The sequence below is a fragment of the Nestor notabilis genome, unplaced genomic scaffold (assembly GCF_000696875.1).
Source record: "Nestor notabilis isolate BGI_N333 unplaced genomic scaffold, ASM69687v1 scaffold27025, whole genome shotgun sequence".
NCBI classification, from domain to species: Eukaryota; Metazoa; Chordata; class Aves; order Psittaciformes; family Psittacidae; genus Nestor; species Nestor notabilis.
In genome coordinates, this window is record NW_009930983.1 from 2,192 (window position 1) to 27,623 (window position 25,432).

At 45.9% G+C, this 25,432-nt stretch overlaps 1 protein-coding gene across 1 annotated transcript in view; it reads left to right on the forward strand.

Moving 5' to 3' along the window:
* Positions 1-420: 420 nt before the first annotated feature.
* ADAM19 (ADAM metallopeptidase domain 19) overlaps positions 421-25,432 on the forward strand; it is a 27,030-nt gene continuing 2,018 nt past the window's right edge. The window contains exons 1-20 of the mRNA XM_010015673.1: positions 421-456; positions 569-639; positions 10,085-10,163; positions 11,151-11,227; positions 12,788-12,980; positions 13,182-13,247; positions 14,615-14,686; positions 15,501-15,667; positions 16,813-16,897; positions 17,137-17,276; positions 18,859-19,036; positions 19,703-19,792; positions 21,030-21,201; positions 21,474-21,582; positions 22,104-22,308; positions 22,873-22,953; positions 23,158-23,266; positions 23,369-23,501; positions 23,718-23,784; positions 24,286-24,480. Coding sequence (XP_010013975.1) covers positions 421-456; positions 569-639; positions 10,085-10,163; positions 11,151-11,227; positions 12,788-12,980; positions 13,182-13,247; positions 14,615-14,686; positions 15,501-15,667; positions 16,813-16,897; positions 17,137-17,276; positions 18,859-19,036; positions 19,703-19,792; positions 21,030-21,201; positions 21,474-21,582; positions 22,104-22,308; positions 22,873-22,953; positions 23,158-23,266; positions 23,369-23,501; positions 23,718-23,784; positions 24,286-24,480 — 2,325 coding nt within the window. The remainder of the gene's footprint in view (positions 457-568; positions 640-10,084; positions 10,164-11,150; positions 11,228-12,787; positions 12,981-13,181; positions 13,248-14,614; positions 14,687-15,500; positions 15,668-16,812; positions 16,898-17,136; positions 17,277-18,858; positions 19,037-19,702; positions 19,793-21,029; positions 21,202-21,473; positions 21,583-22,103; positions 22,309-22,872; positions 22,954-23,157; positions 23,267-23,368; positions 23,502-23,717; positions 23,785-24,285; positions 24,481-25,432) is intronic.

Genomic DNA, 25,432 nt, shown 5'->3' on the forward strand with positions numbered 1-25,432 from the left:
AGCCTAAAGATGTCTAAGGGACCCTGTTGCATGCCTTCTATTGGCATTTTCTGTGAGTAAAGAACTACCTGAAAATCACCAGAAGTATGACTCCTCCTGTCCTGAAGCAGGCTCCTAATAATGTCTATTTCTGCTATGATAGCAAAGGAAGCTTTGGTTAACTAGGTTCTATGTTTGATTTGTAAACCTCTGTGATGTGGTCCTGAGCATAGTGCACAGGAGATGGGGATGCAGCGCACCCCTGCCACCCAGCTGCACCTCTAAACACTCCAGCACCAGGACTCGTTGCTTGGTCTGAGCCCATTATTCCTCCTGAGGCACCAGGGTCACTAGCTCAGGTACGACATCCCATCAGCGTGCCTGTACTGCTTCCAGGTAGTGCCATGGGATGCAGCAGCGTGCCTGGAGCTGGGAGCCACCATGGCCTGTCCCTTCCCCAGCACTCCAGGTCTGAAGGTAGGAGAAGGAGTGGTTTAAGGTCAGCTGCAGTTTCCAGGAGGACAGTTTCTGGATGTGTTCATGATAATGATGATGTATGACTAACGGGCACCATCTCCTTTGCACGCAGCATCCATTCAGAGCTGAAGTTACAGTAAAGGCAGAAGGCCAGGAGCTCATCTTGGAACTGGAGAAAAATGGGTAAGTGTGCTTGTGCCTTGCGCTGTGGTCTCACTGAAATAATGAATAAGGATTACAGTGAAATCAACAGGAAAACCTCCACTGACTTCAACAGGGTTTTGATAAAGACAGGATAAGGAAGTCCTTTTCTGGATTTCAAGGTTATTCCAGGTCTGAGTCCCTGCTGACATTAATCAGCCAAGCAGCACTGACTGTAACAGAGCTTCGTCAGCAAAAAACAGACAGTGACCTGACCCTCAGTGTATAAACTTATTTTTGCATCATAATTCTTACTACATTGACTAGAAAATGTTGCTGATATGAAGTGCACTATTTACTAAGTGGCTTGATGCTGTAGAGACAGTGTGTCTAACGAGGATTTCATTTGCTGTGATCCAAAGAGGTCCTGCCTTGTTTCCTAGGAGAAACGACCTGACAGTTTCAATACCATTAGTGCCGTTTATACTAAATTAGACTGGAAAAAATGCTTTTGCATTAACTGAAATGCAGCCTCCTCTCAGGCACAATACAGTAATGTCGTGTGCTATCACAGGGTGTGATGTATATTGAATTCAGCTGAAGCTGCAGGAGATTAAGGTACATAGAAGAATTTTGGTATGGAGGCTGCTCCAGAGGCTCTCTGCCCTGTAAGTATATTAGTTTCCAGTGGTGGAACAGCAGCTGGAAATTTAACTGCAAGAAGCTTGTCTTTGCTAAGCAGTCCGCCTGCACTGTTGGTGTTTCATTTATTTTTAAATGGGTCTGGAGATGTTTGTCTACTAGAATCAGTAAGAATAATAACCTTGGTTATATGTATTGGTTATATTTTAAATGTATTGTATGGACATCCCAACCACAGAGCTCGGGGGCTCAGCTTTCCTCCTGAAAGACATCTTCTGACACTTCACTTATTAGTTCTGATGGCAGTGCATAAACTTAAATGATATTCAGGGTGTTTTGGAGGAAAACCAGATTTTTCTTGGCATTGCCTGCAGTAAAGACTGAAATCTGATGGCTGGTGAAAGGCGAGTGCATCCTATGAGGTGTTTTCTGTGATAGGCCATATAAGCTACTGAGAGTTTTAGTGCTGGCTGAGTTTCCCAGGCAGACGTGCACCTGTGTAAAGCTAAACAGAAACAGCTATAAATTCTGTGTGTTTTGGCATCTCTCAGCTGGGAAAACAGAGAGGAGACCAGGCTCCATGAGCACTGCTAACTCCGTGCTTTTAGTGCAGGATAAATAGCTGTTGCTGACAACAGCGGTCAGTTCTGAACTGAACCTAGAAGCAACGTAACTGGTAATGCTGTGGGGGGTCTCCTTCCTGGGGGGAGGAAGGGCTTCAGTGTTCTGCAATCACTGTGCAAAGGTGAATTTATCTCTGGCACGGGCAAGGATCCTGTCTGAATTAATCCATTTGTGCTCCAAGAACACTGATGTAACCTCAGGTGCCTCGCGGGAGCGGTGCTGTGCTACTTCCAGTGCACACAAACTCATTGCTGGTGTTAGTAAACAGAATCATAATAATAGAAGCTTTCTATTGTGTTTGTTTCCTGAAATGTGTTTTCATTCATTGGGATGTATATACACACACTTCCATTGCAGGATGAAATGCAGCAAGTGGCGCTTGAAGGCTTTTTGTTCTTTTTTTATGTGGAAAATGCAAGTGGTTCATAGGCAGAAGTGCTTCACATGGGAGGCTTGTTCAAGAAAGGTGACGGTACAGTCCCCATATGCAAGTCTGAACTTGATTAAATGAGAGGCTCTGGAGAGCTACCACTTTTCAGAGACTTGTGAAGGTGCAGAAGTAGTTTAGAGACACTCGAAAGAGAAGTGGTGAAGCAAACAAACACATGAAGTCCCTGAGAGCCCTGTGGATGCTGTCATTGTCATCATTCATAGAGCACTTCTAAGTAGAGGTAAACCACTTCTCCTTGTCAAAGCACGCAGCAAGGCAGGGTCCAGCCTGGCTCCTGAGGTTTCCAGCCTGGTGTTGCTCCGCAGCACCTGGATTACCACTGCTATTGCTTGTCTTTATTGGGGAGCGAGGTTCTAGCTGAGGTTTGGGGTGCTGAATAGTGTCAGCATCAGAGGCTGCTTCTCTGAAGGGTTTGTTGGGCACCCACACAGGGGGAGAGAAGGTGGAATCCCCAAGTGGGGAGCGTACCTTCAAAGCTGTCTGAACACTAGCTGCTCCTGGTTTTGAGCTCATGTGAAAGTGCATATGACAGAACTCCAACTTTGAGGAAGGTTCTTGGGGATTTTTAAATTAACTCCCAGAGTTCTGGGTCATTTCATTGATCCAGTTTAGAGAAGCTTCTGGAAACCAGCTTTGCTGCTGAGGTTGGTGCTCTGCTCCCTTTCTGTCCCCTGGCTCAGCACAGGGGTGTGAACACACCAGCCTGGGTCCTGTTTTACTCTCATATCCACATCCCAGACTCCCACCACTAAAGAAAGCATGAAATGATTGGCATAAATCAGGTCTGGTTGGGATATGATTTAACCAATGGTTCCCAAAGCTAGAAAAGAGATACTCCAAGCTAGTGATACTGTTGTAAACAGTGTTCTCAGTGGATTAGGCAGCCTCATTACACATTCACCACCCTCCTTATGGAGAAGCAAAGCTGCTGAGAGTATGAGCTTGTTTTGAGAGCTGGGGGAATAGTCACAGTCTGTATGGCTTTGGTAGGGATGCACTAGCTTTGAAAGAAACGTGCAGTTTTCAGTATGTGGAAGAAATGTTCACGCCAAACCTGTGATTTCATAGTCCATATGAAAAGGACATTGTGTTCATCCACAGAGGCAAAACACCAAAATTATTGCATATCTTTCCTCAGGACTGTGCACATCTCTGTATTTTGTAATGAGCTCAGGACACTTCTGAGTTTGGGCTTCATACATCTACAAACACAATTATTGCATTAGCAGCTAACACAATATTGCATTATTTCCTGTTCAGGAGCTTGATAAGAAGGTGGAACCACACTGTAGTTCCAAGCGGAGTTCACAGCATTAGTTAACATTTCTGAGTAACAGCAAAAGTCTATCCCCAGAACAACTCAGGCTTGTTTCAAGTGACTCAAGTACATGCTCCACAGCTGCAGGATTGGAAAGCTCCAAGCTGCACAAACAACAAATATATGGAGGGATGCCTATAAAGCAGCTTTAAATTTGGCTGGGGCTTTGGAACGGAGGAATCTGAGTTGCAAACCTTGGATGAAAAATTACTTTTTTAAAAGGCATTTACATTTGTTAATAAAAAGCAGCTTTAAGCCAAGCAGGGGAGGGGTGCTGAGACACTGGATGTGTGTGGCAGCGCAGCCTGGTGTGAGCCTTTCCTTTCCTGTGAAGAGGAAAGCTCATATTTGCACAGCAGAAACCTGCGTGGAATTTGTCTTCTCACCTGAGTATCAACAAGACTTTCCTCCCTCTCCTCTTCCTCTTTCTCTTGGTGTGTCTCATGGGGACAGCAGACTTGGGAAAGGTGCTCTCAGCTGCACGAGGTAGTGGAGGCTTCTCCAGGGGATGTCCCTGACTGTGGTGAATCCCATGGGCAGCATGGGGCACAGATGTGTGTTTTACTTGCCTGGTTTGCCTGCTGCCTGCCCACAGCAGCCGTTATGGTGTGGGGCACTTGGTGGCAGAGCCCCGGTGGAGATGTGTGGTGGAGATGGCTGAGGACTCTGCAGAGAAAGTCCAAAAGTCATCGTTTGGTCTGAATTCCGGAGCAATCCAGATCGTTATTTTTAGGCAACTGGATCTGACAGGGAGCAGTATCTTTTCCAATCTCATTTGGCCCCACCTGGGTAGGCAACGAGTGTTCCAGCCCCGCTCGATGCTCTCGGTGATAAGAGATCTGTATGTCACTTGTATTTCACTGTTTCCTGCTTTTGCTCATTTCCAGGGCCTCTTTTACCAACTGAATGAGCAGAAGGGGAGGTTGCTGCCTGCCTCCGAGCAGGAAGGATGTATGAGATTATTCCACTGATGGGCTATACATCATCAGTGTCTAATGGGCTTCCTGCATGGGGAGAGGGTAAGGGTTCTGTAAAGGAGGGAAATTGAATTTCATCTTGCTCTACTGTCTCTTGGAGTCATCAGAAAAACAGGGTTGGGATCTGGAAAGCCATAGTGCTTTTCAGCCTCCTGATTCCCTTGGGATATTCAGTGATTTCTCTGTGGGGGGCAGAGAGGAAGAGATGAGGAAATGGAGCCCTTCAAATCTTTTGTGCACTGACTCATTATCAGCCAGTTTCCCATTTATTTTATTTCCCTTTTCCTGTCCAGGCAAGTTTTTATGGTTCCCATTGGTAAGCCAAGGGACTATGTGACAAATTTTGCTTGGGTCCTGATTTACACAGCAAGTAACAAGGATGATGCAGGTGGCAGAAGGGGATGGAGAGTCTTTAGCCTGTGGTATTTTCCCAGGCTTTATAAATGACTAGTTTAGTTCCATCTCAATACCTGGGAAGCTACTTTTTCCTTCCAAACTGCTGCTGTTCGCACAAATAAACATGTTGTCAGTTATATGAGGAAAGACTCTTGAGGAAAGGAGCTTAAGAGCTCCAGGCTTTGTCTGGCTGAAACTCATCAAGAAAAAGAAATGTGGATTTCATTGGTTGTATAAAGTGCCAGGTTTTGGCTGGAGGATTCCAGACAGGTGAAACCTCTGATCTCCCACTACTGGTGGATACAGAAGGGCCTGTCTGTTCATGTTGTCATGGGTCATGTCATGGTCAGGTGAGGTTACTACAGGTTTTCACAATAAATTCTGACTTTCGGGAACATTTAAGTAACTGGGAGGTAAGGGGTCAAACTCTCCTTCTTACCCTACTTGATTCCTGTTGAGAGGCAATGGAGTGGGACCACAAATTGTAGATGGAAATCTGATATCTAAACTTTCTTGGGAGAGTCAATTCCCTCCACCCCCAGCTGCTGGCAGCCTGGTTGGACAGATTTACTGTGATTTGAGGGAAGGGACAGGGAAATAGATGTGAGAGATTGCAGCCTTCACTTTTCTAGGTCCCACGACTGAAAATCTGAGAGTCAATATTTCTCACGAGAGCTTCATGGGCTGTTTGGCTTTTGGTTTTGGGGAGGAAACAAAAAATATGTCTGTCTCCTAGATACTCCTGGGTGTGTTTAAATCGGCGGCTGTCTGTGCATTCAAGCCCCTCTGTATAATGAAACCAAAGAAAGTTGCTAGTGGGACTGAATTATAAGAAGTCCTTCTTGCTCCAACTGGCTAGAGCCCCAGTACGCCACCAGGGCCCTCTTGGTGCCCATGGGTGACCTCGTGCTCGGCTCCACCAGCCAGTTCATGGCAGTTCTCTGCAGTGGAGGGCTCTGAGCTCCTCTGAGGCTTGTGCTAACAAGTGATATTTCACAGGCAAGAGAAAACTGCTCCCATTTATCAGAAGATAGGGGTGAGGTTCTGCAGAGCACCAGGGAAGTGTGAACTCCCTCCAGTGAACATGGTTGTGTGAGGAAGGCCTCCACTTTCTGCTGGTTTTGGGAGTGTGTTGGTGTGCTGTGCAGCCGCTCTCCCCTCAGCTGCTTCTCTGCCTGGTGAGCCGTGTTCTTGCACCATCCCCAAGTGCCACAGGGGTAGCTGCTCCATGCCCTCAGCCTGCTTCTCCCATTGAATACCATCAGCTTGTGTGTGAAGTATGTGACCTCCGTGGCACAGCATCTTGATGTGGCAAAACAGAGCCCTTCCAGGCAGCAACACAGCAGCATGGGGAGGAGGGTTTGGTTTCAAACAATGATATCATTGACAGGCTGGAGCAGGACCAAGATCACTCCACGTCAGTCAACAGCAGAAACAGTCTCAAGCCATCTGTACATTATGGCACTGAGCCACTCTTCCCTCGCTTGGCTTCCCTGCTTGTATTTAACCCAGCTCCCAGGGCTTTCTGGGGAACACATCCTGCCAAGAGCAGGCTAGTCCACCCTGAGCTGGATCTTGGGGAGCGACTGATCTTGCCGAAAGCCAGTCGCTGTTGGAAAGGTGTGAGGGCCTCTCTGGAACACCCTGAGAGCTCATGTGCAGCTTACCCTGGCCTCAAACAGCCCCACGTGGCTGCAGCTGGGACCAAGGCTTAGCAAAGGAGAGTGCTCCCATCCAAAACCAGCTTTTCCCCTTACTTCATCAATTCTTCATGCTGATAACTCCTCTAATGAGGGACTCCATGCTGCCTTTCAGGAAGATGATGTGTGCTAGCAATCTGCCAGCTGCCTGACTGGATCTCAGAAGCCTTTAAATGATGCTATTTTGCATCCAGACTTTTGCAGCTTCATCTTGAGCTGCTGGAGGGGGAGTCACTGAGATGTGTAATGTAACAAAGAAAGGATCAAATGGTGCTGTTTTTTTCCAGAAAGGAGGTGAGCTCTGTGCTCTTCTGGAAGCAGTGAAGAAGGTCCATCAGTGCTTTGCAGCGCTGAGCTCCTGTGGGATCAGCTGTTCAGCCTGGCACTGGTGTTGTCCTGAAATGATGATAGATAAGGTTTTGGCGTATGTGTGTATCACTAATCTCTCCTGGTTTTTTAAGAGCAACAAGACTGGCTGATAACTCTGGTGTGCTCTGAGATGGAAAGAAGGCTTCTTTTCTATTTATTTGTGGTCTTGTTTAAAGCTTGATGTTAGCTGAGGAAGTGAGTGGGGCTGAGAATGAACTTTCAAAGGCTCAAAGTGAGATGCCACCCCAAGAGTGTTGCAAGAACAAGATGTTCTGTTGGTTTTCCTCTTTCCTCACTGCCCTGCTCACCGCACACCGTGCAATGCAATGTGAGTGCTCTTCTTAGTGCTGCAAGAGTCCCAAGGCTCTCCTGCGTTAAGGCAGGGTAAGGTCTTCAAAACAGGACTGTTTTGAGCTCAGAATAAGAAACTGCACTTTTTATATGGAGCCTGCAGGATAGGAATGAACTAGTAGAGAGATGCTTGAAAGTTGTAACATGGCACTGCTCAGCCAGATGCTTTCAGTTCAGCAGCTGCATAAGTAACCATAGAAATCCAGGCAGACCTTTCAGCCCGTTAAGCCACCTTAGAAGGTGCTAGAGCCTCAGACTGCAGGTAGAAAGAGATGTGCACACAGTGAGTGTTGTGTGGCGTCATCCTGTGCCCTGAAACCTGCTGTGCCTGGCTCTGGTGCTCAGCATGGCCCAGCTCAACACTGGGGCTGGGCAGCAGCACCATGGGGCTGGGCAGGAGTCAAAGCACTGAGGAGTTTCATGGTCGATGCTGGAGGAGAGATAAAATAGCTATTCATAGTGAATGCTTTCCAAGAATAAAGGAGCAGGAAGAAAACATAAGCGTGCTTGTTTGGGAATGAAACAAGTAAGCTGTATGAGCCTCAGCTACTGGAAATCCATGGGCTGGTGTCTAATTCTGGCTTTAGTAGCACTGGGCAGATGAACACTGACTTACTGTCTGCTCTTGAGATGACAGTCTTACACAGACCAGATACCTGCCAGAGCACATTGCTCAAGGCGATTTCCTGTGAGTTAATGCAATCTGTTGATTAAACATTTGTTTCTTGCAGCCTCATGCTGAGCAAGCTACTGCAGGCAGGGAGATGAAGGGAATTACTTTCTGTGGGATGGTGCTTCTGTGCTTATCTTCAGTTTACAGACCTGAGATAGCTGAACGCAGCAATCTCTCCTTCTGATCACTGACAGGATCTAGTGATGAGAATTAACACATAAGAAAGAAACAAAATGAGCTTTCCTGGGAGACGGTGAACTTTGAAAGTGGAGATAAAAGCTGTTGCATTCCCCACATCAAATGTTATCAAATGCAACAGCGGCACACAGTTTTGTCTGACACTAAGCCATCACTCTTGTTCAGGTGTCTGAGACTTCAGATGCCGGACGTGGAGAACACATTCAAACACTGATAAAAGGTTGTATTTCCTGTTGCTCTGGCCTAATTTAACTAGATACCACAAGCACCCAATCCCTTATTTAAACAGAAAGGCTTTCAGGGTAGATTAGACCTGACTGCCACACACCAAAAACCAAGGCAGATGGAAAAACATTTGGGTTTGCTTCTGATACAGCTTTCTCCATCCAGCCTAAAGAAATTAAGCAAAGAAAAGAAGAAAATGTTTTCTTTACTGCTTTCTTGCAGGCCATAGCTCAAAAATACGGAGCATGAAGTGTATTGAAGACGGATACAGAAGGACTGCCCAGGATTCATGTAGTACCCTTGTGGCATGGCAAGTGCCACTTCAGTGGCACTGTGGGGTTGTCGCAGAAGTGTTTGATAGATGGGACTTGTTCCATGATCCTTCTCCACATTTTTGGAGTGAAGCCATTGTTTTAAAAAAACTGCTTTAAACCTACATTTTATGCTGCTGAGATGGACACAGGATATGACCTTCTTGGTTTGGCCCAGATTTTGACTTGCTGTACTTTTTTAGATCACTGTTTAGCAAATGCAGATGTGTAAAAAGAAGGAGAAGGCTGTTTCCTCTGGAACAAAATCAAACCACTTACAATTCAGTGCACAGGAGCTCCTTTTATAGACTTTTGGTCTGATCCTGGGCTGAAGACAGGGAGAATATTGTCTGTATGAGGTTGACACGAACAAATTCAAATTGGGGAATCAGCATTTTCCTAGTACAAAGATGTGAATCGGCTTCTGGGCAGAAGTTGAAATGCAAATGCAGATTTTTCTATTATTGTTCTCAGATTTGGGCACTGGAGAGAGTCTGGATTTGAGCTGAGAACTCACACCAGTGCCTAAATGTGTCCTGAACTGGCCTGTGGTGTGCTTGCTATGCTGGACTTAGTGCTTTGAATCTAATCCCAGTATATCTGGGGCATAACTTGGCAGTAGTAAAGGAAATTCTGCACAGAGACTTGTACCCATTAAGGGACAATGATGATGCTGGTTTCTGCTTTTTAATTTAATTTAATAAATGGCTTGAAATAGCACTTAGGAAGATGTGTGCTGCACCCTTTGAGAAGTGGATGTGCTCCGTGAGAAGTGCTCAGGTCCTGCCAGGGCAGAAGACAGATGGATGTGTCGAGGTCAGCTGCGCATCCACCTTCTGACCCTCTGGATCCCATCACTGTGCACTGTGAAGCACAGCCTGCGGCATCGGTCCTGCAGCAGCTCAGATGGCTCCTGTGCCACCAGGAAGTGATTAGCTGCTGCCTCCCTGGGGACAGTGTTAACAAGAGCCTCGCAGGCAGAAAGTGCTGGTCCAGAGCGGAGTGCAGGGATACAGCACAGCTGGTGTCCCACAGGCACCAACCTCCCAACTGCTCTCCGTGTGTTGCACTTGGTTTCACGCTACAGGTAGCAAATAGCCACTGCCCCAGGTCCACAGTGGTGGTTCACAGCAATAGGAATGTTTATACTGACTTCAGAAAGAGCTGGATGTAGCCCATTTTCTAGCACACCTTGGAAGCAGGTAAAGAAAGGTACCTATCTTTTCTTTAAACCTCTCTGCTGTGTCTGCAGAAACCTCTTTGCACCAGACTACACTGAGACTCATTACAGCCAGACTGGACAAGCCCAGACCACCTCTCTGACACACACGGTGAGTGCAGGGAGTGCTTTCCCTCCTGTGTCATGCAGCAGCCCCAGAGAAGCAAGGCGAGCTGCTTTCTCCAGAGCCTTTCTTTGAGGCCACAGGTCCCTGCAGCTTTAGGCTGTAGGAGTGGGCTTTCTGACCTAAGGGGTTCCAGCAAGAAAGCATTTCTGTACGAGAGCCCAGGTCAGCCGCTAGCATTGCTCCCCTGTCTCTGGGTGCTGGGAAATTGTTTGTTCCTCCTGATGTTCATCCTCTTGCTTTTAGTTTTGCCACCAGGCACCCCACACTGGGGACATTCCCAGCCTTTGGGAAAACCAGCCCGTGTAAGCTGGCTCCTGTTCAGTATAAAACCCATAAATTACTGATCTCACGCAGGCCTCGGCTGACTCTCCGCTGCAGCGGCACAAAGATGTGCATTGGTTGCGATGCAAAAATAAGAGATAAAACCACCATGAGATCATCTTTGCGAGTGCTGCCCTGGGGTGAGGGGAAGGGATGTGATGAATATGTTGGCGTTTCTGCCCCAAAGCCTCCTTGTCCCTACCAGAGGCTGCCTTTGTCTTGCCAAGAGCCCCCAGACATGGATTTCCCCACTGCCCATGGTGTCACCCTCTCTGGGCTGAAGGCATATCCTCTGGGGCCTGACCCAGGGCCAGCTGCCATCGATAGGCAGCTCCTATTATAGGCAGAAAACCTTACATCAGCCTTAATACTGCAGCTATCTGAGTTGCTTCCTTGGGGATTCAAAGCTCTCAATTTTTACTGGCAACAAGGAGCTGTTTGATGCACTTGCATGGGCCACGCATGGCAGCCAAAAGGCCAGATTTCAACGCAGACTCACAGAGATTTCGTTCTGATAGTCAACTGCCAAACACAGTACAAAGAGAACAATTGCTGGAGTAGCGGCAGTACTCGTGTGGGACTCTGGTGCCCAAATATAGTGTGTGTCCATCCTGAAACTGCATCTCCAACCCTGCTCCTTCTGCTTTCCAGGACCACTGCTTTTACCACGGGGTCGTGAGGGGCTGGGAGCACTCCAGCGTCACGCTCAGCACGTGCCGAGGGCTGCGGTAAGTGCCTGGTGATGCTGGAGCTGTAGGAATGCTTCTGCTCAGCTCCTTGTCTTTCAGGGCAGATAGACCTGTTCTCAAATGCCACCGAGCCAAGAGTTCTGGGCATAAAAGGAGTGTGTCAGGGGAGTTGCAGAAATTTGGCTATCACTAGGAACCATGGCCTCCTAGCCAGCTCCTAGACCCCTTCCTGCTTTGTGCTGGCCACATGGACTCATTCAATGAGTGAGTTTAACTCAAGAATCCACTGGAGAAAAAGGCTCTTGTTAGTGCTGCATCCGTTACAGAGACAGGGACAGGACTAACAACATCCCAGCTCAATCTCTACACTAATGCAGAAACCAGCTCCTTCTCCTGTTGTCTCACAACAACAAGTTTTTGTGTGCACTTTGGGGCAAAGTCTTCAAGTATGAACTTCTTCCTGGGTTGTGAGACCTGCTCTCTGCTTTCTCCCTGGGTGGTGCTGGGGTTGTGTGTTTCCTGCATTTAAAACATTCACTTTGGTAGTAATGTAGTCTTTGGCAGGAAAAGATGGTCTGTATCCTCAGCAGGAGTAAGTGAAACGGCTCATTGTAACCAGGGAGCTGCATTCATTTACACCAGCTCGGAGTTTGTTTCCAAACACCACATGGGCTTTATTGATACTAGTGGTCATCTGCTCTCGAGTGCTGATTGGAAGCTGTGCTGATGGGACCAGCTCCAGCCAGGAAACAGCCTGTGCCAAAGCAAACCTGAGACATCTTAAGTGACTGTAGCTCAGGCCAAAGAGCCTAGTGAGATAAACAAGACAGTGCAGCCACCTGTGGCTTCCAATAAATAATCCAAAAGCCAAAGCAGTCACAGGTGTGCCTTGCTCCCATCAGACTGCCTTTTCCTAGGCTCTGCCTTCCAGCTGTGAGGGAGAACAGAGATGTCCCAGTGTGCACTCAGTTGGGTTCCTGCATCCATGAACTGTCAGCGTGTGCTGGCAACTCTGCAGCATCGTTTTCTAATTGCCAGGAAGGCATGGGAGCTGCACACGCATAGCTGTTTTCACCCCGAGCCTTCACACAGAGGTGTGCTGCCCGTTGAGCCACACATCTAATGGGCATCAAACAGATTTCCATCTCTCCTGGCTGTAACGTGCTCATTGATAAAACCAGAACCACATGGCTATGTGCAAGTCATAGAAAGAACTATGTTTTTGTTTTCTGTTGACAGAGTCTTCACATTTTTCAGTCAGTTCTGTTAAAGACAAGTTTCAGCAACTGGTTGTAAAGTTTTCACTGCCTGCCCCCCCCAAAAAAGTTGTACTTTAAAGAAATCAGTGCTCCTTAGGTTAGCACTGTTACAGCACACCTCCAAAAGCCCCTCAATCGAATGTCTAAGGCCCACTTAATAGATGCTAATATGTGGAAGCTCAGGGATTCTCCCCTCTGAACTCAAAATATTCCCATCCTTTTTATTAATGAACTAAATGGCCTGTTAAGGATAAGTGCCTTGCCAGGGTCAGATGGGAACTCAGCAGCAGTTTCTGTGATAGTAATTAACTTTCCCTCTTATTGCTTCCCATTTCAACAGAGGACTTATCGTACTGAGCAGCAATTCCAGCTACATCTTAGAGCCGGCTCCTGACAGCCCAAACCAGCACTTGATTTACAGGTTGGATGACCTGAGGTTGCAGAGAGGAGCCTGTGGCTATGAGGGCACTGGAGACACAGCCAAAGACTGGCTCAGGGACTTCACAACTGGGATGAAACCACCACGCCAGAGGGTGAGCAGGGCTGAGGACAGGCCTGTAGCTAAACTAACTTGTGACACTCGGTTGCTATAAGTCAATCACATCTGGAGGAGATGCGTGTGATGGGGCAGGGTGAAGGGCCAGTGAAAAATGGGAAAAATGACCTGTACATACATTTTGTGAAGAGTTTCTTGAGGGGTATTGGAGAAATAACCTGTGTTACTGCTGCCGTAGGTGAAACGGGAGACTCTGCAGGCTACGAAGTACGTGGAGCTTCTGCTCGTGGCTGATTATGCAGAGGTAAGAAATGGGATCCTGTTTATACCAACTGAGCTCTGGGCTCTGAGTGAGAATCCCACCTGCAGCATCTCCTGGGGTGGGGAAGGAAGCTGAAGCTCAACAGGTCTCCTCTTGCCATCTCAATGGTCCTACCCCCACCAGCAGACAGGAAGAGCTGTGCCTTTGTCACTTTAGCCCTAGCAGCCATGACCCCTCTGCCACCACTGCCACCACCGTTGGTCAGGGGAGAGATGCAGGTTGTGATTTGGATGAAGGATGAGGGTTGGAGGTCGGTTCTGGCCTCCCAAGGTATGAATAGTTGGCCCTAGTTATTGGTTGGAGAAACTGCCTTCAGCCTAGGGTGACTTCAGGGTTTCCAGAACAAGAAGCGTCTAACTCTGCAGTAGACTTAATCTCTAGAGAAGATAACCATGATTATCCTCTGCCCAGAGCTGGTAGCAGATACATAAATAGACATTTTTAAGGCTCCAGATCATAGAATAGGGCTGGAAGAGACCCCGTGAGGTTAGCAATCCCTCCCCCATCCCCAGCCTGGACAGCACGCCAGACATACTGAGAGTGCAAACTGTGCAGTGTTTTGCTGATCATTTAATCTCCGTCACAGACAGGAGTCAGGCTGGTCCTATTCATAATTCACAACTTGAAACTCCACATAGTGCGCTGGGCTACAATTTATTCAGAACAAAACTAAAGGCAGAACCCATCTTGTTTTCTCTATTAGGTAGCAGGATACCAGGGAAACTCTGAGAAAACACATTATACCCAGCAACTGCCATATGTTGTTCATTTGATTAGACAAGCTGGGGTGGACACCCTCGCAGTGTTGTCATTGACTGCCCTTGCTTCACTGTCTGTCTTGCTAGAAGAAAAGTCCCGGGTTTTTTTGTTTGTTAAACAAAAATCTAAACATTTTGCACCTTTAATTCCTTTAATCAAACAGTTTGTTTGAATTAACTTAATTGCCAGGTGGTTTAAGTAGTCAAATTCATTTGATGATGCATCCCCATTGATTGTATGAGTGATGAGTGCTACAGCAGCTTTGACCTCAGACATGAAGTCATGTTACCATATATTTCACTTGGCACATTTGTCAGTTCTTTGACAGCCCCTGGCTTTAGGGGCTCTGATAAGTTTGGGTTAGTCCACTGTGTTACTACCAATGCTTGAGTAACATCGCTGCAGTGGGATGCTAGGGATGAATTCTGAATATACATGTTTGGGTGGGCTTATAGTCAGATATACAGTGAGGAAAGCTTGTGGGCTTCCCTTCACAGTTACCTTCTTATTCCCAGAGTAATGTGACTTGTTCTAACACATTTCCACTCTTCTGGTTGCCTTTGTGCTGCTGATATGGTCCTTTTGTTCAGTTTCAGAAGCATCAGTTCAACATTGAAGCAACAAGGCTTAAATTAGTGGAGGCTGCTAATTACGTAGATAAGGTGAGATTGGGTGTGCGTGAAATGAGGATAACAAAGCACAAATCTTGAACTGTGAAAAACGTGACAGAGGAAAACTGCCTTACTGTGAGTGAGAATAATGCTTCAGCAGTTTTCCCCAGTGACTTGGGGAGCAGAGAGCATCTGCCAAACAATTCTGTTGTTGGACATCAAGGACGCGCTGGGGGAATCTCCATTCCTTACCTCGGAGCCATCATAAGCATCTCTGTTTTGATACATCTTTATATTAACTGTGTTCCCTAAATAATGCTTTTTGGCAAGGGACTAAGGTATTCACTTCAAATTGTCTTGGCAATTTGGCAACTAGAAATCTTGGCAACTAGAGCTGGAAGGAGCCTCCAGAGGTCATCCTTGCAGTGGTACACAGTGCTACTTTTTGGATCTACTCCCTTCACCCTCCTCTTCTCCCCTTAAACTCCTTCCACCACGTGGCCCATGAAGGCTTGTCCTGTTAGTAGTTGATGTGGGCAACAGATCATTTCCTTCCCCTTTTCAGGAATTTTGACATATCTAATGATAAACATGATGTGAGTCTCAAGTCTTTGTTTCCCTTCTTGTCATTCATTTAAAAATGAAAGTTTGGCATGTCTAGTTCAGTCAAGTTCAGGTTTGTAAGTGGTGCACATTTCTCTCTGCAGAGCTGCATCACAACATTGCAATGCATTGCCAGAGCGAGCATCTTCTCTGGACACGTGTAACTGTAGTAACAGTTAGCAGGGCTCATACTCAATATTTAAACCCAGTAAATAAATCAGTGGTGCTCATTTTGTCATCTCTTTTCCTTCCTATATCTTAGTTTTACAGATCCCTGAATATCCGGATTGCCTTGGTGGGGCTGGAGATCTGGAGTAATTGGAATAAATGTGATGTAAGTGAGAATCCCTACTCCACCTTGAAGTCTTTTCTGGCCTGGAGCAGCAAGGAGCGGGTGCACAGAAAACATGATAATGCCCAACTCATCACGTAAGTTTGTTTCTCCTCAAATAAACTGCTTTTGACAAGTGGTTTGGGTGGGTGGGAAATCAGTGTGTGAGGTTATATCACTCTAAGATTCAGAGTGGCAGATTTACATAGAGACTGCTCAGCCTGCATTAAGCTCTGGCACCCAGAGCACAGCTATGTTAGGAAAAGTGGAGGTCCCAGGCTATGCAGCAGTATCCATACACATGCACCAAAGTGCATCAGCTTTAGTGTGTGTGCGTATCACATGCAGCTGTACATCATCTGTCACAGCTACATGTAGAACTTCAAGGAAATCTGAACTGTAAGCAAGACCTGTAAAGGGGAACTAAACCCTTTGTGGCAGTAATTCATTCCTAACTCAACCCACTGAGGCACAGGGTACACAGTGCTGGGAACTAGCTGATAGCCTGCAACTCACCTGGTCCCATTAGGGCCAGTAGCTATGGTCAGCAATGCAGATGTCATTGGAAGATCTGACCTCTTCCATGGTAATTCATCCACCAGTAAATAGTGGTGAGTAAGGAGAAACCTGCACAACCAAAATGCAGTTTCCCTTGTTTTGTTTGGCTGTTTTTTGCTTGTTGGGTTGGGGTTTTTTTCCCCCTATAACATTACTGTGTTTCTTCTTCACCTGGTCATGTCCTGAGCACAATTTCCAGGGCTCCCATTTCAGACATGCTGGCAGGGATGATGCAGAATTCTGGCTCAGCAGGCAGGAGCCAAGCATGGCTGCACCTCAGAGATGTTATCTAGTACTCTGTCAAGTCCCCAAATCCCAAGCTGGCAGCTATCAGGGTTATGGTAAATTAAGTATTCACAAACGGTTCCCAGTTAAGGATCCAGAAATAGTCTTTTCTGTGCTTCTTGCAAAGCTCACAAGGAGCACTTTTTGGCACCAGACCATTACAAAAAATAGGATTGGCTGCTTGTCCCATAAACCAAAGTAGTAGTCAAAGAAAAAAAGGTCTTAAGGCTCTGTAGCTCTGCTATAATGTCCTATACTTGAAGGTGCTACTAAAGAAAATGTATTCACCTCACGGTGTGTGTATGTATGAAGCTGTGGACTGCAGGATGCGTTTCTCTGCCTTTCCTTCTCAAGGGCCTCAGTGCCATTTCACGGTCTTTCTTTTCTGGGTTGATTTTAGGGGTGTGCCCTTCCAAGGTACCACAGTGGGCTTGGCTCCTGTGATGGCCATGTGCTCTGATTTCCAGTCAGGAGGAGTGAACATGGTAAGTAAACGCTAATACCGAATATGAAGTTTGTTTTCAGCAGTGAATGCATAGGATAGATGCCTCCTGAAGTTCAGGAAGAAAATATTTCCCATGAAGACCTCTAGCTTGCCTGCTGATAGGCAGGAATACCTGCAGTAGATGTTTTCTACCTGTAGTAATGAGAAGTGCCATATATATCCCATTGACTCAGTACAGGCACAGGTAAAACGCTGATATGCCTCTTTGACCTTTCACAGGATCACTCTGAGAATGCCATTGGTGTTGCTGCTACCATTGCCCATGAGATGGGACACAATTTTGGCATGAATCATGATTCAGCTGGCTGCTGTAATACCCCTGCAGAAGATGGAGGCTGCATCATGGCTTCAGCAACTGGGTGAGTTCATCTTACATAATCTCATGGGGAAATGCAAAGGGCTTTGTTACAAAAGCCTTGGTGGGGTAAGAGCTAGAAATGCAGACTGATGTTGGGTCTGTCACTGCCTGTTGGAGCCAGTTTTCTCTATTTATAGAGAAAATACTGCGGAGCAAACCCTGGGTCACGTATAAGTAGCAAACTGGTAAATTCCTAATGAATTTTTCCTGCCTGAGGTTAGCTTTATGTAACACAGGCACCTGACAGCATTTAGAAATGGAGCTCTAAACTGTCTGATAAAAAGGAAAACTTTCCTATCTTCAGTCCTGATAGTCTGTCTCAGGACCCCTCTAACCCCTCATCAGAGTTTGTGCTTCTCACTCTGTCCTACCATCACCCCAAAGCAAGTTCAATGCATGTAAGCACACATCCTTCTGCAAAACCTGGACTGCCTATTGCCAGCAGGTACAGAGAAACAGGGGAGACCAGAGCATGTGTGACCTTGGCAGAGGTTTACGTGGGTTTCATTTCTTTGTTGCACACAAGATGCATAGATAGATCATTGATAGGGTTTCTAAAGCATCCAGTACAAAAGCTTATGTGTGTTAGAATGGGGTAGTGAGAGGGAAAAAGATTGCTTCAGGAAAGAATGGATTTTTATTAAAAGGCACAGTAATAGGGCTATATTTCTAAGTCAGAAGATATGAAAACAGGTTGACTGCATGTTATAAGAATACTGCTTAGTTTCAGTAAGCCTCAGAAGGCCTGTGTTTAAAAGGAAACCAGTAGCTGGATTTGAGAGAAAGGGGAAGTGAGAGTGACTGGAAACCCACAGGGATCCAGCTTCCATATTTCAGTCACGTAAAAACGTCAGATGAACCCATTCACTTACAGCCACGTTTCTCATTCCCTCAAGCCTTCCTCCTTGGGGTTTAACAGGGAATCTTCTCCATAGATATCTTCTTTAATGTACATTATTTTCTCCAAATAAGGAAGAACATTTAGGTGAGAAGTGAAAACATCATGGCATGCGAGCAGAACACACAACATGAACACACAAATTCATGGTCATATATAGAGTGCATAGCTTCTGGCATTGAAGCAACAGAAATTAATAATTCACGTAGCAGAAAATATTCACATCCTTTGCAGTGAGGCAGTAGATAGGAAAAAGGAAATGTTATTTTTAGCAGTTAGATTCACAAGCAGTTATTCACAGTCCGAATGCTGGATTCTCCAGCTTTTTCAAGCCATTAAGAATAAGCCACAGCATCAGTACTGAGCTGGTGAGGACTGCCACGCTTGTTAGCTACCAAAGTCTAATTTAACTCAACATATTTTGCTTCAGTAAAGTTTACCTTTAAAACCACTTATGTTTCTAGACAGTCTTGCAGTGCAATCTCGCCCTATCTTCAAATGTAATCCAAATGGATTTGATTTTGAACAGGCACACAAACCCACCATCCGCTTTAGCACAGTATTATAGACTTCAGAGAGAGACCTGTGTCCTTTGGCACTTGTCAGGATTTGCATGTGCTCCTTTTTGGTTCTCTAACCATTGCCCAGATCTGTCTTGATGTTTTTCTACACTGTCCACATTCAGGCACCCATTCCCCAAGGTGTTCAACCGATGCAATAGGAAAGAGCTGGAGAAGTATCTGCAGTCTGGCGGAGGGATGTGTCTCTCCAATATGCCAGATACCAGAAAAATGTATGGTGGAAAGAAATGTGGAAATGGCTACTTGGAAGAGGGGGAGGAGTGTGACTGTGGAGAGGTGGAGGTAACAATTGCTCAGATACAGCCATTTGGGGTTTAGTGGGACACTATGATTTTATTATGTATTTTGCAAATACGGTTATGTGATGTGTAAACAGCTTTTGTGCAGTAGACTTGCATACCTTCCTTGTAGATGTATATGCAATATAAACCAAGGTTGTAAAGTATCACGTCTAACTAAATTCGTAGTGTGTAGTACAGAGCATCCCAGAACTCAGGGATGGTGTAATCCATGGCTTAACAGAGGTGATGAAATATTCATTTAAAAAAAGAAAGAAAAAGTGATCTTAGCTGTTGCGTTTCCATATGTAAGTTCACTTTACCTATGGCTCCATTCCTGGTAAGGATGGAGCTTCTTTTAGCACTGCATCTGCCTTTTCCTAATCCATACTTTGACTAATAAGATAAAAGTGAGCCCAGGCTTGCCAGATGTAAGGAGCAAAACCTAGAGTATCCAGTCTGTCCAACAGAGGATGCAGTTATGCAGTACTGTAATTCAGCACATGCTGGGTATCACGAACATATTGTGGAAGGAAGGCTGTTACTTTGTGTGCATGTAATTCATCATGTATGAGAACAGATTAGCATCAGCCTCACACTTTGATGCTTTGGCACATTCCTGTCTTGAACATCTGCCTTGTAAACTCTGCTGCATCTCTCTGTCTTTCAGGAATGCAACAACCCCTGCTGTGATGCCAGAACCTGCTCCCTGAAGCTGGGTGCTGAATGTGCCCATGGCAGCTGCTGTCATCAGTGTAAGGTGGGATCTCTGGCTTTCCCTAAGAGAAGAGAGGGAATAATGCTGGTGGAAGTGTAAGGGTGAAAAATGGAGGGGAAAGGGGAACAAACACAGCCAAACATGGAGTTCAGCTACTCACCTGCGAGCAATGGTCTGATTTTTAGGTACAACAGCTACAGTGCAGTCGAACTAGTGGGGTCCTTTCTTCTAGCTGACTAACATAGTTGGGTCCTGCGATAACTTGAGGTGAGCTGTGAATGCTGCTGTATCACTGCTCCTCTTAAACACTTAGGGATGGGAAGAATCAGAATGAGTATTTCCCTCCTTTGGCTCTAGAAGAAATCTAGACAGAGTAAACACTTCCTCTGGGGATTAGGCTGAATGCTGTCTTTGCTCTGAATCCTCTTTTTCTGGGATGCAGTTGGATTCCTTTAGCCCAGGTGCTTGATGAAGAAACGCTAGCAGAGATGATTGTATACATATGACCACTATAATTTTAAATCTCAGCTTTCCCTATAGAGGCTGGTTAAAATGTGTTTCTGATTTTGGGGCCAAAGATCTCACGCTTTGCCAACAAATTATCTCAAAAATGAACATAGGCAAACATTTCTCTGAAGCTCATTCTTGCATTTGCACATCTACTCTGTGCTCTTGACCCATCCTGGGCATGTGTAAATAATGTTCCAGGAATCCACCTGGACTCACTTCTTCCACAAGAGACTTGGGAAAATCTCCTATATGTAACTGTGCATGCCCTTCTGTTCTCCGTGTCCATGGTGGATGGGACAAGAATGAACTGGGTAAACTTGTAAGCAAAGGGAGATGTAAGTTACTCATTAGGAAAATGTCCCCAGCAGAAATGACAGCAAACAGTGAAACAAACTTCCCAAACAAGGAGGGTTTTGAGAATAGATTACACAAACATCTGCCAGAAATGGTTTAGTTAAATCAGATCCTACCCTAGGGTAGAGGGAGATGGATCAGTGTTCCCTTGAGATCTGGCATCTTTATTTTGTGTGCATGATCTCATCGCTACCTAGGGAAGGGATCCAGCCATTAATTTGATTTTACACAGCTCACCCAGTTAATGAAATTACAGAGTCATTTGGATCACTGCTGACCTCAAAAAGCCTAAGATGAGGTGGATATAGAGATGCATGCAAGATTTTTTTCTTACCTACAGGGATACGTTGTGCAAACATGAAACCACAAAGGAGCTAAGCAATAATTCAGTCTTTTTCCTTTTGTATCTTTTTAGCTGATGTCTCCAGGAATTTGTGACCTTCCAGAATACTGTACTGGCGAGTCACCGTTTTGCCCCTCCAACTCTTACCAAATCGATGGGGCTCCCTGCGATGGAGGAAAGGCCTATTGCTACAGTGGCATGTGCCTCACGTATAAAGACCAGTGCATACAGCTGTGGGGGCCTGGTAAGGACGCTGCTTGCAGCAAAATACACTGTCTTTTGAACTAACAATATTATGTGGCTTCCTGCTATTATTACCCTGTGTAAGGCAGTAGTACCTTCCATACCTGTTATCAGTAGCAACGTCTGGGGAGCCTTTTCTTCTGCCTTGCTTGCTTGGAAGAGCAGCAGAAATTTCCCATGTTCAAACCATCCCAGAAAAAGAACAACTGAGTGGTTGGCATGGAGTGAGGTGGGCTGCCAGGCTCCACAGCCACATGAGTCTCTTCCCTGCAGGAGCAAGGCCAGCACCAGATGCCTGCTTCGAGAAGGTTAATGCGGCTGGAGACACCTATGGGAACTGTGGGAAGGACATCTATGGCAACTACAGGAAGTGTGAGATGAGGTAGGAAGAGTGACAGCCAAGAGTTGCTCATGGGAGATATTTTTATATATTACAAAATTACAGGCCAATAGATAAAACTGATCTATATTTTAGCTTTATTACCCTCCTCTGCTTCCTGGGAAACAAGTAGCATCCCTGTTGGACTTAGAGCTCTTATGAGCTCTTCATACTGAAGCTTTAAGATTTTCCCTGCCTTTTGCATTTTAAAATACCGAGATGATATTTTTTCAAAGTAGAAGAAGAAGGATTTACAAATCTATAAGTTAAATGTAGCTTTTAAAGTGAGACAAAAAACTTCTTAGTCATATCTACAATTTTTTGAGGCTGGCTTACCCACGGTGACGTTGAATTGGTGCCATCAGTATCCAGCACTGTTGCTTGGGCTAGCTCTTGGGAAGTGCTTGGTCTTTTGCCATTGAACAGTGACTCAACACTGCTGCTTTAATTCACATGTAGAGCTGATGCCTACGAAACGTTCAGCAAGCCAGAAATAATCGCTTTAGCCTTTCCTTTGAAATCAGAGATGCTAAATGTGGGAAGATCCAGTGCCAGAGCTCTGCTTCCAAACCCCTGCAGACCAATGCAGTGGCCATAGACACAACTATCCTCATGCAGAGGACAGAGCTGAAGTGCCGAGGGACCCATGTATACAGATCTGACAGTGAAGAAAAGGAGATGCTGGATCCTGGCTTGGTGCTGACGGGAACGAAATGTGGGAGCCATCATGTAGGTACAGTTCTGCCTGTAATGGCTTTGGGGAGGCTCAGGATATCACTTTTCCATCTGGAAAGTGCTTTGTGGTTATCGAGCCATTCATTTCTTATGTCTAATGCCTTTCTAGGGGATTTTTACAAGAATTTCTTAGAGGCTTCTGAGAAGCAATGGAAGAATACACACCAAAGGCCATTCCTTAAGTCTTTGCCAGATGAAGGCCAGGGCTGGTGTTGAATTTTGGATTTGCTAGTTGGTTGAGGTTGTCTTGCTTAAAGGTGAGACACGCTATAAGAAATCAAGTCACCTGAGAGCTCCCTCAGAGACTTGCCACATGGGCATGACCAAGCTATCAACTTCTGAGATCCCACTCTTCTCTCGTGTGTGTTAGCTGGGATTTAGGGTAGTCATTATGTTTGCTTGGGAACCAGCTTAATTTCATGGCCTGTTATCCTTCCCAGGGTATTACATGTATTGTCAAAGTGTCTGGGACCCCATAAGTCACAAAACAACACAAGGCAGTAGTATGGTACATAACCCAGAGAGCTAACACTGAGTTTTTGGATCCTTTCTCTACAGGTTTGCTTTGAGGGGCGCTGCCAGAACACATCCATCATCTTTGATTCTGAAAGCTGTAGCAAGAAGTGCCATGGCCATGGAGTAGGTGTCTTCCTTTTCATCTCCATTTCAGACTAAAGCAGCATGGGTTGCCATTCATCTGTGGATGGTGGTTCAGCTCAGTTCTGATACCATGCTTCGGTTCGCTCTGGACTTCAGCTTCTTGATTATCAATTTGCTCATTCCCTTCATGTTTGGTGCATTTTATGGTCTGTGGACTAAAGTCTCTGAGTCTTCCTATTCTAGGTCTGCAATAACAACAAGAACTGCCACTGCAACCAGGGGTGGGCCCCCCCATTTTGCAACAAGCAGGGAAGGGGCGGAAGCTTGGACAGTGGTCCCCCCATGCCCGAAGGTGAGTAGGACCAACTCTACTATGGTGGCACTTCAGAAGAACTTGAATTAGATGTGGAGCAGAGATTTTTCCGTTTAACAAACTCCACTTTCTTGCCCTCAGGACCTTCAGCAGTCGGGATAACTCTTGCAATCCTGGCTCCCATTCTGCTTCTCATCATCATGTTTTTATTCTACTATCTGAAATGCTGGAATAAATTTGCCATCTGTTCTCTAAAGAAGACTCCACAGTTCAGGTAAGTTGTCAGCACTGTGCCTTGCCTGCCTGCATCCCCTTTCAGTGTCAGGACAGAAGAGAAATGGCAAAGGCTGTGAGGAATATAACTAAATGGCTTTGTTGGTATAGTCAGTATTTCCTTCTCGTTTTCTTTACTTCAGTTAAAATATAATGGAAAATACAGCAAAGAAAAAGGAGAAAATATCAAGGAAATAACACTCAAAAAAATTGTCAGTGACACCTCTGGAAATGGGCATGCAAACCCTGCCTTCAAGTTGAAAACCCCGCAGGAGCAGAGGAAGGTAGGGGCAAGGTCACCTCCCTGGGGAGAGATGCAGCTGCTCTAAGATGTGGCATGTGGTTCCCTCTCACACTGCAATTAGGGAGAGGATGGGAAAAACAGATGGACATCACCCATGGCTGAAAGTCAATGAATGTAGTATTTATTTCTAGTGATTTTCCTAGGCAGGAGCTGGGATTTGACCAGACCTGTGCGGCCACTTGTCTCTCCTGATAGATCCTTTTCTGTCACATCCCCATCTCAAAACTGTACAGATTGCAACTCTGGGTTTATTTACATGCATTGCTCATGACACTAATGCCTGAGTCACTCTGTTCTCTTGATTCCCATTTCTGCCTTGTGATCCTAAATTGTCCCGGTCTATCTAATCAACACATACTGGTGTTGCAGGCAATATTTTCCACTATGTGGCTCACAGACCTCATGTAAATCCTCAGAAGTGTAGCAGAGAGTAAAAAGGTGGTTTGAAGTGGAAACACCTAACCCCAGGTCTTCTGCACAGGTGATTGGCTTCCCTGAGATCCCATCAAAACCTCCTCCCCAGCAAGCTCCAGGGCTCCGAATAAACCTGCAGCAACCACCCGTCTTCTCCACTGGCTACATGTGTGGTGCGGGGCAGCCCAATGCGAAGGACACTGCCCGTCGGACACCCCCGAGCAGACCAGCACCTCCTGCTCCCAGACCCACCGTCTCTCAGGTATGGGGTTGTGCTGCTGTCCTCCAGATGGGGCTTGATGGGAGGTTTGTTCTGAGAGTGAAGCCTCTCACCCTCATGGGGGGGTGTAGGAGTGATAGTGCTCACTAGCACATGCTCTCTTTCACCACAGGACAATCACTAGTGGTCCTCCTTGCTTTGTAGTTTAGATGACAATGACCATGCTAGCACACACAATTACTTTTAATTCAGGTTCTCTAATACCTCTGACCCAGAGCTGAAGTCAGGTAGTTTGTATCACAAAGCAGCATTTACTTTACTAAACATTCTAGCTGCAAATCAAATAGATGATGTGCCAGGAACTAAAGAACTGTACAGATATTTCCCTGTGCAAGCCTAGCACATCTCTTACCATTTGTGTGTATTTGTCTCCTGGAAACAAGCCCTTCTGGGGTTACTAGTCAGTGATAAGTCTGAGGTTCAGTGCTGAGTACAGGATCTCCATGACTTGGGATAATCCCTCAGGTATCTTGTATTTGGCCATTCCTGGACTAAAGCCTCAGGAGCCTCAAGCATGATGTGGAGCAGAATGGGATGCATGTTGCATAGTTAACATTAGACTCAACCCAGACTGACCCCATCTTATGTCAGCATCCTGGCCACAGGTTGTTTTGAGTTTTATAAGGAAAGGGTTTTGATTTACTTCTTTTGCTAACAATTTTGGTCTAAGCTTAGCACAGACCCCACATTGTTATGGGAAAGATGGTAAATCATTCAGACTGCCTTAACTCCATTTTACCAAAGTATTTCCCTACTAGCTTTGTTAGGTTAGGGCCAGCAAAGAAGCCAAGGGCTCAGTTACAGGATAGCAGGAGGCTGGCTCCCAGACAGTCTCTCTCTGAAGGATAGAGAGGAAAACAAACCCAAAATACTTTAGTGAATGGGATTTGTTTCTAGCTCCATTGTTCCTGTGAACAGCCGGCACTTCAGCAGG